The sequence below is a fragment of the Myotis daubentonii genome, chromosome 4 (assembly GCF_963259705.1).
Source record: "Myotis daubentonii chromosome 4, mMyoDau2.1, whole genome shotgun sequence".
In the NCBI taxonomy this organism is placed as follows: domain Eukaryota; kingdom Metazoa; phylum Chordata; class Mammalia; order Chiroptera; family Vespertilionidae; genus Myotis; species Myotis daubentonii.
The window spans coordinates 68,418,270-68,433,206 of record NC_081843.1 but is presented as its reverse complement, the minus strand read 5'-3'; the positions used below and the strand labels follow the sequence as shown (position 1 = coordinate 68,433,206).

The window sequence follows — 14,937 nt, the reverse complement described above, 5'->3', positions numbered from 1 at the left end:
AATATAACCCTTCACTTTGTGTTTTTGCAAATATTCTAGATTCCAATTGCATTTCTTACTCTTGTTGTTTATTTGAAAATAGTCACCAGCAAGATTATCATTAAAGAGATATAATAAAGCTTTGACTGTAAATATTTAAACAGTTTTTTCTTTCATTTCCTTGTATTGATGCTACTGTAACTATTTGAACAATGATTAAGTGTAGCATTTTTATTAAATTGGAATTTTTTAGGCAAATATCCACTAAGGAAGTGATTCCTTAGGGAGTGTTATATCTTTGATATGGGGAGCATGTTTTGAGAAGATATATTAGACATTTTTTATATAGAATAAATTATAGATTTCTCAAAGATAGTATGTTTTTGGCAGCTGAGGTTAAATATAATATGTAATGATTCTTTATGAGAAATTGCCAACTGGGGACTCTCAATCTCCTGGTAGGTGAAATTTTTATGTTTATCAAAAAAAAATCATAGGTTAAAAAAGATTGAGAGATATTGTTTGAAAGTAGACCCAAGGACTAATGATCAGGATATAGAGTTTTACATAGGTTCTTTAAATCTGTGAAGTATTTAAATCAAGTTATATCACATTAAATTTGTGACTTATAAAACAGTTTTAGCTGCATATCCTGATGCTATATGCAATTTAAATAAAATGATTATTTTTATCTAATATGATAATGATTTTTTTATTTCTAATTTTTAAAATAAAATAAAGGCTGTATACGGTAACAGTTTAATTGAAGTTCCTTTTATGCTTCAATAGTAACTTTAAAACATCAGTGCAGATACTTTAAAAATATTTTTGTTACTATGATTCACCTTCATAATTTGAAGTAAACAATAAAGATAATTCAAGAAATTCTAAGTTTTAAGACCATTTGATTTTTTTTTTAATAGAACAGTCCAACACTTATAATAGGGGGATGTTTTAATACTTTTTGAGGATTTATTGTTGGACAATTTAATTTCAGTTTATAATCATAATCAATAATTGGCATGTTTTGTTTTTTGTGTTCAAAGCTTATGAGCTTTGGGCATGAAGGGAGTCAGTAATATTAAGGAAACAAAGTTATTTTTATTTCATTTTTTATTTAAAGTATTACATATATCTTCTTTTTCCCCATTGACCCCCCTACCCCCTTGCCTCCCCCAGGACAAGCCCCCACCGCTCCAGTGTCCATGTTCTAATATGCGTGCATACAAGTCCTTTGGTTGATCCTCTTACCCAAAGTTATTATTTTAGATCAATGTTTCTGTCTTGAACTTAATACCCATTTTAATGCCAAGATCTTCCAGAAGGTACACATATATAACTAAAAATCACAAATATATCTGTAATACTAGTATATCAGTCAAGGTCTTTAGTTAGGTATTTATTATACACTAGTGCCCTGGTGCATGGATTCGTGCACATTGAAAGGAAATTAATTAGGAGAAATATTTTAATATCGCTATTTTCGTCTTGCTAATGAAAAGAAAATAGGATTCTACAGAGTCTCCTATCTACCTACTCCAGGACTTCTGTGAGGATCAAATGAGATGCACGGGAAAATGCTTCACAAACATTTGGTTAAACTATAAAATTTTTGCACCTGGCTATAAAACAAGTCAGATTCCTGGGCTGAAGAAACTCCAAGGATGCTAGTCGCTAGGGAGAGGAAGCCAGGCATTGGCTACGTGACGTTATTACCCAGTGCCCACAGTGACTGTTTCTGGGTTGGGCTGGGCTATGGGCTGCATTTTGCGCCATGGGGTCTTGGCAGCGTTGGTTGCGATTTGGTGAGGTGTCACTCCGGGGTGGTGGCAAGGCCTGTGTCCCACTTGGGGGAAGCTGAGTGTTGTTTTGTCAGCACCAGGTCCGTGGTGCCGTTTATTTTTAAATGGCTAGTGCGCATCATGGCAGCTCCTGCGTTGAGCGTCTGTCCCCTGGTGGTCAGTGCACATCATAGCTACTGGTTGGACAGACAGACACTTAGCCACACACACACACACACACACACACACACACACACACACATATACACACACACACTAGAGGCCCGGTGCACAGATTTGTGCACTGATAGGGTCCCTCGGTGGATGTCAGAAGCCTGTTTCAGCCAGATCCCCGTAGGCCTGGCGGAGGGACCCCACCAGTGCACGAATCTGTGCAGCGGGCTGGTTTTGGCTGGATCCCTGCAGGCCAGATCCAGGGACCCCACAGGTGCACGAATCGGGTGGTCATTGCATGTCATAGCTACCAGTGGCTTTTATATATATAGATTAGTAATTGTGTAATGCCTCTTGTACCTCTATTGTCTCATGGTGAGTTCACAAGATAAAGGAAATTGAATAAAATATTTTAATCTTGATATTTTGCATAAAATACAACAGGAATTTAAGATCAAGTACACAAAAATAGGAACTTAAAATTGTCCTTAATTTTGTCTTTGATTTATAAATCTGCTCTTTGGTGTTACTTCACTGTAATAAAGAATTACCAGCTTATATACTAAGGAAGTTCCATGTACAGTAGGTCCTCGGGTTACGTTGGAGATCTGTTCCTACAGTGTGACATAACGTGATTTTCACCGTAAGTCAGAACCCATCTACATAAGCACCTACGTCACTCACATGGAGCACGTACACAGCAGTAATGAAGTGAAACAGCAAAAAAAAATTTAAAAGAAAGATAACAATTCCTAACCTTTACTTGTGGTAAATAAATAATAAAAAACATAAAACACATATGTACATACATTGAAATGACAGAACTTTTTATTTTATTTTATAAATAAATGGGAGATGGCGACGTAACCACGAAACGACGTATGTCGAGTCTGATGTAACCTGAGGACTGTCTGTATTTTCACAACTAAGTAAACTTCTGTCCTAGAGTTTCAAAATTTTGTCCAGATCATATATTGTTAAATTTTAAATCTTTAAGGAACTTTCAATGATCATTAGTCTAAACTTTTCCTTTTAGATTAAAAAACAAACATGAAAAAAACTATGCTCTTCAAAGTTAAGTTTACTTGTCAATAACCTCAGAGGTAATGGCTGAAAGACTAGAATTTTAGAGGAATGCAATGTTAATTGTTCTTTCCCTTCTTCTAAATACTGTTTAAAATTGTTTTTCCTATTAAGTTATAATGAAATTCCATGATTATTTCATTATTTTATTTCAGTCTTATGCACAGACTTCCAGGTAAATGGGCTGGTTTTTAGAAGAAAACTAAAAATAATTAGTTTGAGAAGTTTAAGGTGTTTTTTTTTTTTTTAAATAAACTAAGGAGTCAAGAATAATACTAACCTTTCATTATAGCAAAAGTAGTCATAGTAGTTCAGCAGTTTTGCCTGACTTATCTCTAAATATTAAATATCTCAATGTAATATCGATGTTTATTGTTTTCCTTGGAATGTGTCAAATTAGAGTCCAAGTACCAGAGGATATATTTTGGGTGACTAACATTAAAAGTGTAAAAATATTTCATAAAAATTACTTCGTAGATTTGTTACCATGACCATATGAAAATTCCAATCTATTTCTAAGTATACTTCTGTTTCTATCAATCCAGGAGACTTTTATAGGCATAGTACGAGTGATGCCAGAGTTTTAGCCAGTCATCTAAGCAGAGCATCTGGCAGTATGTTAGGTAGAATGTAGTTAAACTGAGAGCAGAAAAGTTAAAACGACAAAAGGTACTACTTATTCCTCACATGTTTGTTAAATAAATTTGAGGAGTTGAGTTCAAATGAGTCATTATGGAGTAGATCATTGTAAGACCAAAGTAAATAATCAGCTTATTGATGAAATAGGAAATTAGAAAGTAGCCGTTAGTGTCATTCTATTTTCCTATTCTAGGGCAAAACACTAAAATGGAATAAAGTTTTATTTTCTCACAGATGTCATGTGCTTTGTTATGTCCAATCTTGGTTCCTTAGTATGTAGAGAAGTAATAAATTAATCATTTGTTTCCATTGTCCATCTTACTCTTATTTTTCTAAGTATTTGATTGCAGTAAGTGTTTGTATCTTGAACATACAGACAATCCGGTGGTAGAGAGATGGGCAGAAATGGAAGCACTTAATTAGGTGAGATGATTAGGCCTGAGCTTATAAAATAAATTGAAAACTAAGTAAATGAATTCTTCTGGAGAGACTGAGAAGTTAAAAACAATTGAGTTAGAACTGGAAAAACTGCTTCAGAGTACAATGTAAATGTTCATGTTACAAAGGTATTTATATCTTCTAGTAACTCAACTGTCATTAGTATTTTTATGGCTGCTATTTTCATTCTAATCTCATAATTTTTCCTCCTTAGGTGGTATCATGGAAAACTTGATAGAACTATGGCAGAGGAACGCCTCAGACAGGCAGGGAAGTCCGGCAGTTACCTAATAAGAGAGAGTGATCGGAGGCCAGGGTCCTTTGTACTTTCATTTCTTAGCCAGACAAATGTTGTCAACCATTTTAGGTAAGTTTTTATTTCTATTATGAGGCTGTATAATACAGCTGTTTTGCTATACTATTCGTAAAAATATCTATTTTAATAAAGGTGAATGACTCAATGACATTTAAATAATGGATAAGGAAATTTGTTTTCATTTAAATGATTTATCAGCAATTTAGAATAGACCTTGAATGTTTATATTTTTGTTTAAAAGCCAGTATCATTACTGGTGTTACTGTACTAATCCCAAATGTAATTATTACTTTTAAAGTATAAATTCTTTAAATTAAAAGGAAACTTTGAGTGGTAAAGTGGAACTACAGAATAACAAAAAATACAGGAAACAATTTTTAAGAGTCAAGGTGTGTGCCCCTTAATTCATTTTAGCTACACTGTTCTGAAACGCTTTACAAATATTTATTTCAATTAAATGGGCATGTAGGTATTTGCAAATATAGATAATCAAAGTCTGTTTGTATAAATATATATACATATTTTATTTGCTTTTATTTTTATGGGCATGATTGAAAAAATCATCTAGTGCCTATAATGTTAATGGATAAAATGTATACCTTGATTTTTAGATTTTAATATAAATTTTAGGAGGTCTGTTATATTTTGCACTGTATTAGTACCACATGTAGAATGGAAATTATTATACTGTGTAAATATTTCAAGAGATCTAGCCAGAGGTTTTTATTAAAATGCTGTTGAGTCATTCATAGGGAAATGAGAAGACGTATGTGAGGATGGATTCACAAATATTTTAATGAATTATGTAATTGAGATTTATCATGTGTTAACATATATTTCTTATGAAATGCATGCATATATATTTGCAGAAGAAATAACCTCAAGTAATTAGCATATGGTGAAGATACTAATAAGTAATGTTTTAATACAGGGATGCAGTTAAAAGAGTATGAAAATTGTGGGTTTACAATTATGGAACTTGGTCTTCAAAATTATCTCTAAAGGTTTTTGTTACACTGTATTTTTTCCTATACAAATAGGATTATTGCTATGTGTGGAGATTACTACATTGGTGGAAGACGTTTTTCTTCACTGTCAGACCTAATAGGTTATTACAGTCATGTTTCCTGTTTGCTTAAAGGAGAAAAACTGCTTTATCCAGTTGCACCACCAGAGGCAAGTAAAACGAATAAAATATCTTTCAAAACTTTATTATTTCACTTTACTAATTGGAATATCTCTCATTCAGTTTCTCGTGATGTTTATCCTATATAATAAAAGGCTAATATGCAAATTGTCCCCTTGGGAGTTAACTGACCAGGAGTTCGACCGCTCGCTATCATGTATGCTGACCAGCGGGGGGAGGCGGCATGGAAAAAAGGAAGGCCTGGTAGCTGGCAGCCAGGGGAAGGAAGGCCCAATTGGCCCCAATTGCCAGCCAGGCTTAGGGACCCTACCTGTGCTTATTTGCCACAGTAAAAGGTCAGGAATTGTTATCTTTCTTTTGAATTTTTTTTACTGTTTCACTTTATTAACTGCTGTGCATGTGCTCCATGTGAGTGCCGTAGGTGCTTATGTAGGTGGGTTCCGACATACGGCGAAAATCGCATTACATCACACGATAGGAACGGATATCCGATGTAACCCAGGGACCTACTGTAATTTTGTATTTAAATTACTTGATTTTTTATAATATTGTACAGTGATAGCCTAACAAATGCCTTCTATATATATCTATATCTCTATATATCTCTCTCTCTATATATATATACACACCCACACACACACTCTAATAAAAGACAAACATGCAAATTGACCATACCTCTGCTATGTCTTAAGCCACGCCCACCAGCCAATCAGAGCGACTATATGCAAATTAACCCAACCAAGATGGCGTCTGGCAGTCACGGAGCTGAAGTGAGTAGGTGGCTTGGTTTCTCCAGTGATGGAGGAAGCCAAGCTTCCCGGCCGGCTCTGAGCTCCACTCAAAGCAACAAAGTTTCAATTATAGAAGATAAATAAACCCTAGATACCTGCTTTCAGCCGGCCCTGGCCACGGAGCTGGAGCGAGCAGGAGCTGGCTCTGAGCTCCACTGAAGGCAACAAAGTTTCAATTATAGAAGGTAAATAAATCCTAGAATAAAAAAAAAAAAAAAAAAAGGAGAGGCTGGGAGCTTCCGTTAATGGGGGGCTTGGCCAGCCTGAAAACAGCCCTCAGCCACTCACCCAGACTGGCCTGGCACCCCAGTGGGAACCCCCCCACTCCAAAGGGAGTGTGGCAAGCCTGCAAACAGCCATCAGCCCCTCACCCAGGCTGGCCAGGCACCCCAGTGGGGACCCCCACTCTGAGGGGGTGTGACCAGCTGCAAACAGCCATCCGCCCCTCACCCAGGCTGGCCCGGCACCCAAGCGGGACCCCCACCCTGATCCAGAACACCCTTCAGAGCAAACCAGCCAGCCCCCACCCATGCACCAGGCCTCTATCCTATATAATAAAAGGGTAATATGCAAACTGACCCTAACAGCAGAAAGACTGGGAATGACTGTTCACTATGACAAACACTGACCACCAGGGGCTAGACGCTCAATGCAGGAGCTGCCCTCTGGTGGTCAGTATGCTCCCACAGGGGCAGCTCTGCTCAGCCACAAGCCAGGCTGCCGGCTGCCAGTATAGCGGTGGTGGTAGGAGCCTCTCTCGCCTGCTCAGCAGCGCTAAGGATGTCCGACTGCAGCTTAGGCCTGCTCCCCACTGGCAAGTGGACATCCCCCAAGGGCTCCCGGGCTGCCAGAGGAATGTCTGACTGCCAGCTTATGCCCAATTCCCCAGAGAGCGGGCCTAAACCAGCAGGTGGTCATCCTCCAAGGGGTCCCAGACTGCGAGAGGGCACAGGCCAGGCTGAGGGACCCCCCTGAGTGCACAAATTTTTGTGCACTGGACCTCTAGTATATATAATCATATATATATATATATATATATATATATATATGATCAGAGAAAGGTTAATTTATATGTTCCTTATAGTTTATTTCAAACTAGAGGCCCAGTGAACGAAATTCGAGCACGGGTGTGGTTCCTAGTCTGGGCTGGCGATCGAAGTGCTAGCGTCTGGTGTGGAAGGGCAGGTCCCAGCTGACCTTTGGGCCTTGGGCAGCACCTGAGCCCCTGTGCACCCCCTTCAACCTGAGTCACGGCACCCAGAGATGCAGTGAGCACGGCTGGACGCCACAGGCCAGGGCGCAGCGTGGGCTGCTGGGCCGCCTAGCAGCGCTGCACAGAAGCTGGGTGAGCAGTGTGCTCTCTTTTGGCCAGCCTTGCAGACCGGCTTCTGCGTGAACCCATCGGGAGCCTGACTGGCCCCTGCAGTCCCCGCGGCTGCAGCCCAGCTCATCTAGAAGAGGTTGCGCGGATACCCAGCGCCTGAGCGCTGGGGCTTCTCTGGCGCGCAAGCCCTGGTGTCCCAGGGGAAGTTAGGAGGGGGAGTGAGAGCGAGTTCGGTGGACACCCCCTGTTCTCACTGCACCTCCATCCCCGTCAATTCCACCCCCAGGTAGCTGGCGAGAGGTTGCAGTTTCCCTCCCAGGCGCCACCACCCACCTCCAGTTCCCCATTCCAGCCCGGGGCTTGGCCCCGATCAGGTGATCAGGGTCTGCTGGCCGCTGGTCGCTGTCTGTAGGGCCATCAGTTGGGGCCAGGCTCCCAGCATGGCTCTCTCAGTGCCTGGGAGCCAGGTGGCAGCCCGATGCTGCTGCTGGTCACCATCTGCAGGGCGATCGGCGGGGCAGTCGGGTCATGGCTGGCGCTACCTGCTCACCTGCTCCACCATCCTGCCGCGGTCCCGCTCTTGTTGGGGCCCCACAGGGCTCATCGGGGCTGGCAGCATCTCCACTGCTGCCCGCTGCCAGCACTGCGTCGCCAACGCCTGCCCTGTCCCATGCCGCCCCACATCATAGCAAGCGGTTGAACTTCCGGTTGAACTCCTGGTCGAACAATTTGAATATTAGGCTTTTATTATATAGGATTTACTGATTCCTCCTAATGCTTGATAATACTATTGCAAGAATTTCTATAAAAATAACAATAAAAACAAGACAAACATTTATAGGCTTTGGGTATTTAGAGCATCAGTAAGACATAGTTTGAATGAGTCTATTGGTTGTTACTGGCTTTCACTTTGTGTGGACATACTTGATTTGACTTTGCTATAAGAAGGCTATTTACTTTTGTAAATCATTTTTTATGGTTTTTAGCCAGTAGAAGATAGGAGGCGTGTTCGAGCCATTCTGCCTTACACAAAAGTTCCAGATACTGATGAAATAAGGTATTTATAACACATTCTCATTTGTTGGCATTTGAAAGACTTTGCTAACTTATTTCTCTTGGATCAGAAAGGTTTTGGAATTTGAGGAAATAACATGCAGCAAGATAAAGGTGCTTTTAATATTGAATCTGATGTTTTGTAATCATAGTTGGCTTGTCTGTTTAGATTGTGGATTTGAATCAGAGTGGCCACAGTGAAGATGACAGGAGAAATAACTTAGCTTTTATTAGACTATCTCTGAAAGTAAGGAGAGTTCTGTTATAGTCTATACTCTATTTTAATTTTATTACTACAAGACATCTGTGTCTCAACTGTTCATGATAATACTAAGACATTTGCCTTTTTCAATATGACATTTGCACTGATAGTACAAAAGCAGTTGACAGTAAAACTGCTGGCCTTACACAAATCAAGATAGTAGCTGTATACCAAGCATGTCAAACTAGCAGCCCATGGGCCTCATGTGGCCCACAACAAATATTTTTGAGGCCCAGCCAATATAACAGTATGTAAGAAATGTTTTAATAAAAATTTTGTAACTTAATTTTTACAATATCCTGTTATATGTAATCTATAACAATAAAAGCATAATAAGTTAATTAGACCGACGTCCTTCCAGATGAAGCTGGGACTGCAAGGGAAGCCCTGGTCCCAGGTGCCTGCTGGCGGCCAGAGGGAAGCCTGGGCCCCGGGTGGCAGAGGGAAGCTGGTGCCGGTAGCCGGGTCAAGGAAGGCCTACTCTTGCACGAATTTCGTGCGTTGGGCCTCTAGTTATTAACAATGAACTACAACGTTCGCTAATGACTGATTACTATAATCGTGTTGCATTCATTTCCCTTATGCCCCTTACGTGCAGGCACACCATATTTCTCCACAAATACCAGCAGCAAATATTTTAGCAGCTGATGGCCACACCATCAGTCTTATACTGACTTGTTTGGTGTGCGCAACAGGAAATATTTCCCTTTCGGAGATAAGAAAAATAGGTTTATTTGTGTTACACTTATTAATTTGTACAGTTATTCAGTTGTCTGGTAAGTTAATGTTCAAGAAAAATATTAATTTTTATTAAAATGTTCTATTATTTTATGTTAACGATTATTTATTTATTTCAGCCCCTTATATTCAGCATGTCTCTGTCGAAATAAACCTACATTGCTATGAAAATTGAAGCTTTTGTTTTTTTTTGTGGCCCACATAAACTTGAACCTTGTTTATTTGGCCCATGTTAGCCCTTCAGTTTGACATGCTTGCTGTACACATTTGCAGTTAGACAAACAAAAAAGCCAGTTTCACTTAAGATTGTTGTTGTTTTATTATTAATTCTCACCCGAGGATATTTTTCTGTTGATCTATTTTTTATTTTTTATTGATTTCAGAGAGGAAAGGAGAGGGAAAGACAGAAACATCAATGATGAGAGAGAATCATTGGTTGGCCGCCTCCTGCATGCCTCCCACTGGGGATTGAGCCCACAACCTAGACATGTGCCCTTGACCAGAATCGAACCTGGGACCCTTCAGTCCGCAGGCCCATGCTTTATCCACTGAGCCAAACAAGCTAGGGCTTTCTATTAATTTTTAAAGAGAGTGGAAGGGAGGGGGAGAGAAAGAAATATTGATGTGAGAGAGACACATTTGATCAGTTGCCTGCCGCACGAGCTCCCACCAGGACCAGGGATTGAGCCTGCAACCATTGTATGTGCCCTTTACCAGAATCGAACCTGGGATGGACCTTTCTGTCCAAGGCTGATGCTCTATCCACTGAACCAAACTGGTTAGGGCATAAGATTGTTCTTGATGAGACAGTAAGAAATACTTATTTTATTAAATCTCAACCCTTGGCTATGCCTCTTTTTTTTTTTTTTTTAAGTAAGTTTACCTTTTTTTTTAATTTTTAAAAATACTTTTTATTGATTTTTAGAGGGAGAGAAAGAGAAACATTGGTGTGAGAGTGCAACATTGATTGGCTGCCTACTGCCTGCCCCTTTATAGGGGATTGAGCCCACAACCCAGGTATGTGCCCTGGTTGGCAATTGAACTGGCAACCTTTCAGCATAGGGGACGATGCCCAACCAACTGAGGCACACCAGCCAGGGCACTACGCCTCTTGTAAATATTCTGTGTGATGAAATGGGAAGTATTATACGAATAAAGCTAGCATATCCGCTGTGAAGTTCAGTATCTTGAGGAATAGCAGTGGGTTCAGAGCTGAAACAGGTGCTGCTTTTGTGCACACCATTTTTACTTAATACAATGACTAAGAGGCAAACTATGATTATTCATTCTCAAGTATTTGACTTTTTTTTTTTTTAAAGAAAGCAAAATGAATATGTTACTTCAAGGGAGATAACTGGCAGTATTTTTTTGCCAGTGACAAAATTTAATTTGAGCTTTCAAGCAAAAATTAGAATTTTGGAAATCTTATATCTGCCTTCAGGAATTTGACAGCTTTCCAAATATGTAATGAGAGTGGTAGAAATATTAAAGAATATGGTGTTTTGATAGTGTATAATGTGTTTACATCTGGAAGATCTGCATAGCTCAGTGAATCAGTATTTTCTAAATGATCCAGCATGATGTTACAAAATTATGTATAAGTAAAAGATCCATTCAAAGTATGAGATCTGTCATTGGAATGGGTACAGAAAGTTTATTGATATATAGTTTTGGATTCCACATTACAACTAACGTTAAAGAAAGTGACACTTGTTGAGTTTTTGTTAAAATATCATCTGTAATTATCTGAAAGGCTATTAAAATATTCATCACTTTCACAACTACATATTTGTGTGAAGTCAGATATTCTTCATTGTATTTTAAGCAAAATATCATATTGCAACAGATTAAATGAAAAAAAGATGAGAGTCCATCAGTTTTTAGTTAAGCCAGACATTGAGATTTGCAAAAACATAAAACATGAATATTCTCACTAAAAACAACAACTATATAATTATTTTTCATACTCTTTGTTACTATGTGATGTGGTATATTATTATTAGTAGCAGTAGTAGTAAAGGAATTAGTATATATTTTAAAATATTTATATTTTAAATTCTAATATGATTAAGTATCAACAGCTATAACCCATATAAATAAAAACCTTTTAAAGTATCAATTTTTAAGAATGTAAAGGTGTCCTGAGAGACTGCCTCAGAATCGAGAAATACTGATCTAAGAAGATGAAAATTTTAACAAGAATTTGAATTGTATACATTTTAATTTTACTATATAAATATGTATGAAGTTAAGAGTCTTTTTGAAATTTGGATATACCTGTGAAGTTTTTTAGGTAAAAATATCTGAAGATTGATGAGAATTAGCAAAGCACTTTAACCCCTTATGGTGAAAAATGCAGAATAATATAGAATGAATCTTTTAATTATATTGTTTGTGCTAATAAGTTTTTTTAATTTTTAACCCTTTGCGGTCGTATTAAATTTGGACATGGGTGTTGTACTGGTCGGAATTAATTTCCATTGAAAGAGCAGTGATACATAACATGCAAGATTATGAAGGATAAACAAGATTTATTAATTCTTTTTTGGAACTGCGTCACTACTAGTAGAATCACTACAAATGTTATCACTTTCTACGTCAGAGTCAGTATTCAAGGTGCCAAAATAAAACTCTTCATCATTACTTTCAGATTTGCAGTACACTTCTTTCGATAACTTTCTTTTTGCCATTTTGGAGTATTATTTTGAAATATCTTAACAAGTGAGAATGCCTAATTACAGTTAAACGTAATTTGTAAAGCTTTATTTGAAATTCTGCGAAGTATCTCTGAAGCTTGTCGATTTCTTCATTCTCAAAAGGCGACTGACTCGCCGCGGTGTTTTGCATGGCGAGTGTGGAACGACCGCGTTTGTTTATATTGAGTTTTGATATCCGATTTGTCGGGGCAATGTTTTGGTTCGTGACAAGGTCGCTTCGACACTTAAGAGCTTTCAGAAAAATTATGAACTGATACATGAATGAATAGTGTTAAGATTCGTACGGTTCCTTGCTGTGGTGGCTGAGAGCAGACATACGACCGGAACGGTAAAAAAGCTTTGGTGGCTGAGAGTAGACAAACGACCGCAAAGGGTTAATTTTTTGTGTGTTTTTGCACCATAAAAAGTTAGTAGTATAGCAACAATGACAGAAGCCAAAAATAAAGTAAAAACTTAGATGACTGCTTTTGATCAATAAATGACACTTGTCACTTCTCATTTCTCTTTTTTCTTGTCCATATGTACTCCCTTTTTTACTCATTAATAACTATTTTATTGAATGTATTAACGTAGTTGGTTATAAAAAGGAAAAATTTACTTTTAAGTGTTAAAGTCTGCTTCTGTTCAGCTAGTAAAATATTGGTTACCATTAACAAGATTTGTAGAAATCAAGATAGAATGCACAAAGCCCCCTAACCTCCTTGAAGGGATTATGCAGGGGAAAAATACAGTATATATGACACATAAACAAGGGCCAAGAACTGTTGTATGGTGACAGCCAGAAGGAAAGGGGGGGTGGGAGGAGGTAGAAACGGGCAAAAGGGGGGGGGATAAATGGGTAGTGAGCACATGATGCAGTGTGCAGATGATGTTTAATGAGTTGTATACTTGAAACCTATATGGTTTTATTAACCAATGTCACCCCAATAAATCTTTTAAAAAGTAAAATAAAATAAAAGTAAGCAATTTAAAAGATAGAATGCTGTATTCCATGCTTATTCAAATTGAGTACCACATCTAAAGTGTTGTATACAAGAATTTTGTTCTTAAACTTGTCCAAAAAACCATGAAGCTTGAGATAGCCTGGAAATAAGTTTTTTAGATTTACCTAATTGTGAATATTAAGACTGAAAGAAAAATGGATAAAGAAATATATGACACATATGGATTTTGGAATAGGATCAATGGTAGTATCCTACCAATCTTGAAACCTTAAGCCTTCAGAGGCATTTATTTATTCAAGCCTAAAAAGAAAAGTTCAAGGAATTACTGATGGTTTTATATTGATGACATACATCAACAACATATTTCTCCTGTGATTGTGTGGAGGTTGAAAACATCTAGATTCCTATGAGAAGAAACTAGGTAGTATAGGCATCCCTCTAGTCAGAAATAGATAACAAAAAAAACATGCATGTGTCCTCATAATATATTCCTTGGTACCACTTTTAAAGAAAGAATGCTATACTTGTTGGCTCATGGATGTCTGAATGAATTAAATAAAACAATATTTTTAGTAGAAAATTGTTAATTCTTATAAGCTTTTTCATGATAAGGCTAATTGTGTTTATGTTAAATAAACTTTTTCTAAAGTATCTTGTGTATGTGTAATGAGTTAATTATTTTGTGTTTATAATTTTATATCTAATTTACCTCTGAAAGATAACATTGACACTTAAATTTTCAAGTTCAGGTTTCTTGGAGTTATACCCCAAAGCCCTACAATACACATATAATTATTGTTTACAAAAATTCCAATTTGAATCTAACCTTAATCCAATGATACATAGAGTCCAGGGACCTTTATTAATCTGTTTTACCCACGAGGAAATTAATTCAGATTTTTAAAATTATAAAACATTTTACTTGTAGATAATGCCAAAAATAGGACAAAAATCTCAGGGTATTTGACTCTAATCTGTTGCATTTTCCAGTATCATATTATCTTTGTGGTGTGTTACATGGTTACTCAAATTTTCAAGTTTAAAATTTTTAAGGTCAATACCTTTATACTTGCTCTTTTCAGTTTCTTAAAAGGAGATATGTTCATCGTTCATAATGAATTAGAAGATGGGTGGATGTGGGTTACAAATCTAAGAACAGATGAACAAGGCCTAATTGTTGAAGACCTAGTAGAAGAGGTGGTAAGTTTTGTTCTGTTCTTTCACTCTCAGAATTTTAAATTTCTGTAAAATTGTGGAACTTGTCTATAAACAGGGAAATTATCTATGAATACATTTTTATCTGTAATAAACCTCAATTTACAAATTTTTATTAAAATGCATTTTCTATTAGTGATAGCTATTTATTTATTAAAAACATAGCCAAGATGGCATATTTTGATCTATAGCTGCCAATTTTCAGAAGGTTTCATAAGTTTCTAAGAATTAAAAAAATGTATTAGCATTTGTGCTTATTTGTATTCTTTTTGTCTTCTTGATATTCCTCATAATTGATGTTATGTCACTGATCATTGAATCTCAAATTCTTTTTCT

General features: G+C 37.4%; 1 protein-coding gene across 4 annotated transcripts in view; it reads left to right on the top strand.

Moving 5' to 3' along the window:
• The window catches only part of RASA1 (RAS p21 protein activator 1), a 108,320-nt gene that overhangs the window by 42,225 nt on the left and 51,158 nt on the right, over positions 1-14,937 (top strand). For 3 of the 4 annotated variants that reach the window (XM_059694147.1, XM_059694145.1, XM_059694148.1), the window contains exons 2-5: positions 4,309-4,461; positions 5,451-5,586; positions 8,659-8,729; positions 14,469-14,586. In XM_059694147.1, coding sequence (XP_059550130.1) covers positions 4,309-4,461; positions 5,451-5,586; positions 8,659-8,729; positions 14,469-14,586 — 478 coding nt within the window. Of the gene's footprint in view, positions 1-4,308; positions 4,462-5,450; positions 5,591-8,658; positions 8,730-14,468; positions 14,587-14,937 lie in introns of all 4 variants that reach the window. The other variant, XM_059694146.1, reaches the window with a different exon arrangement.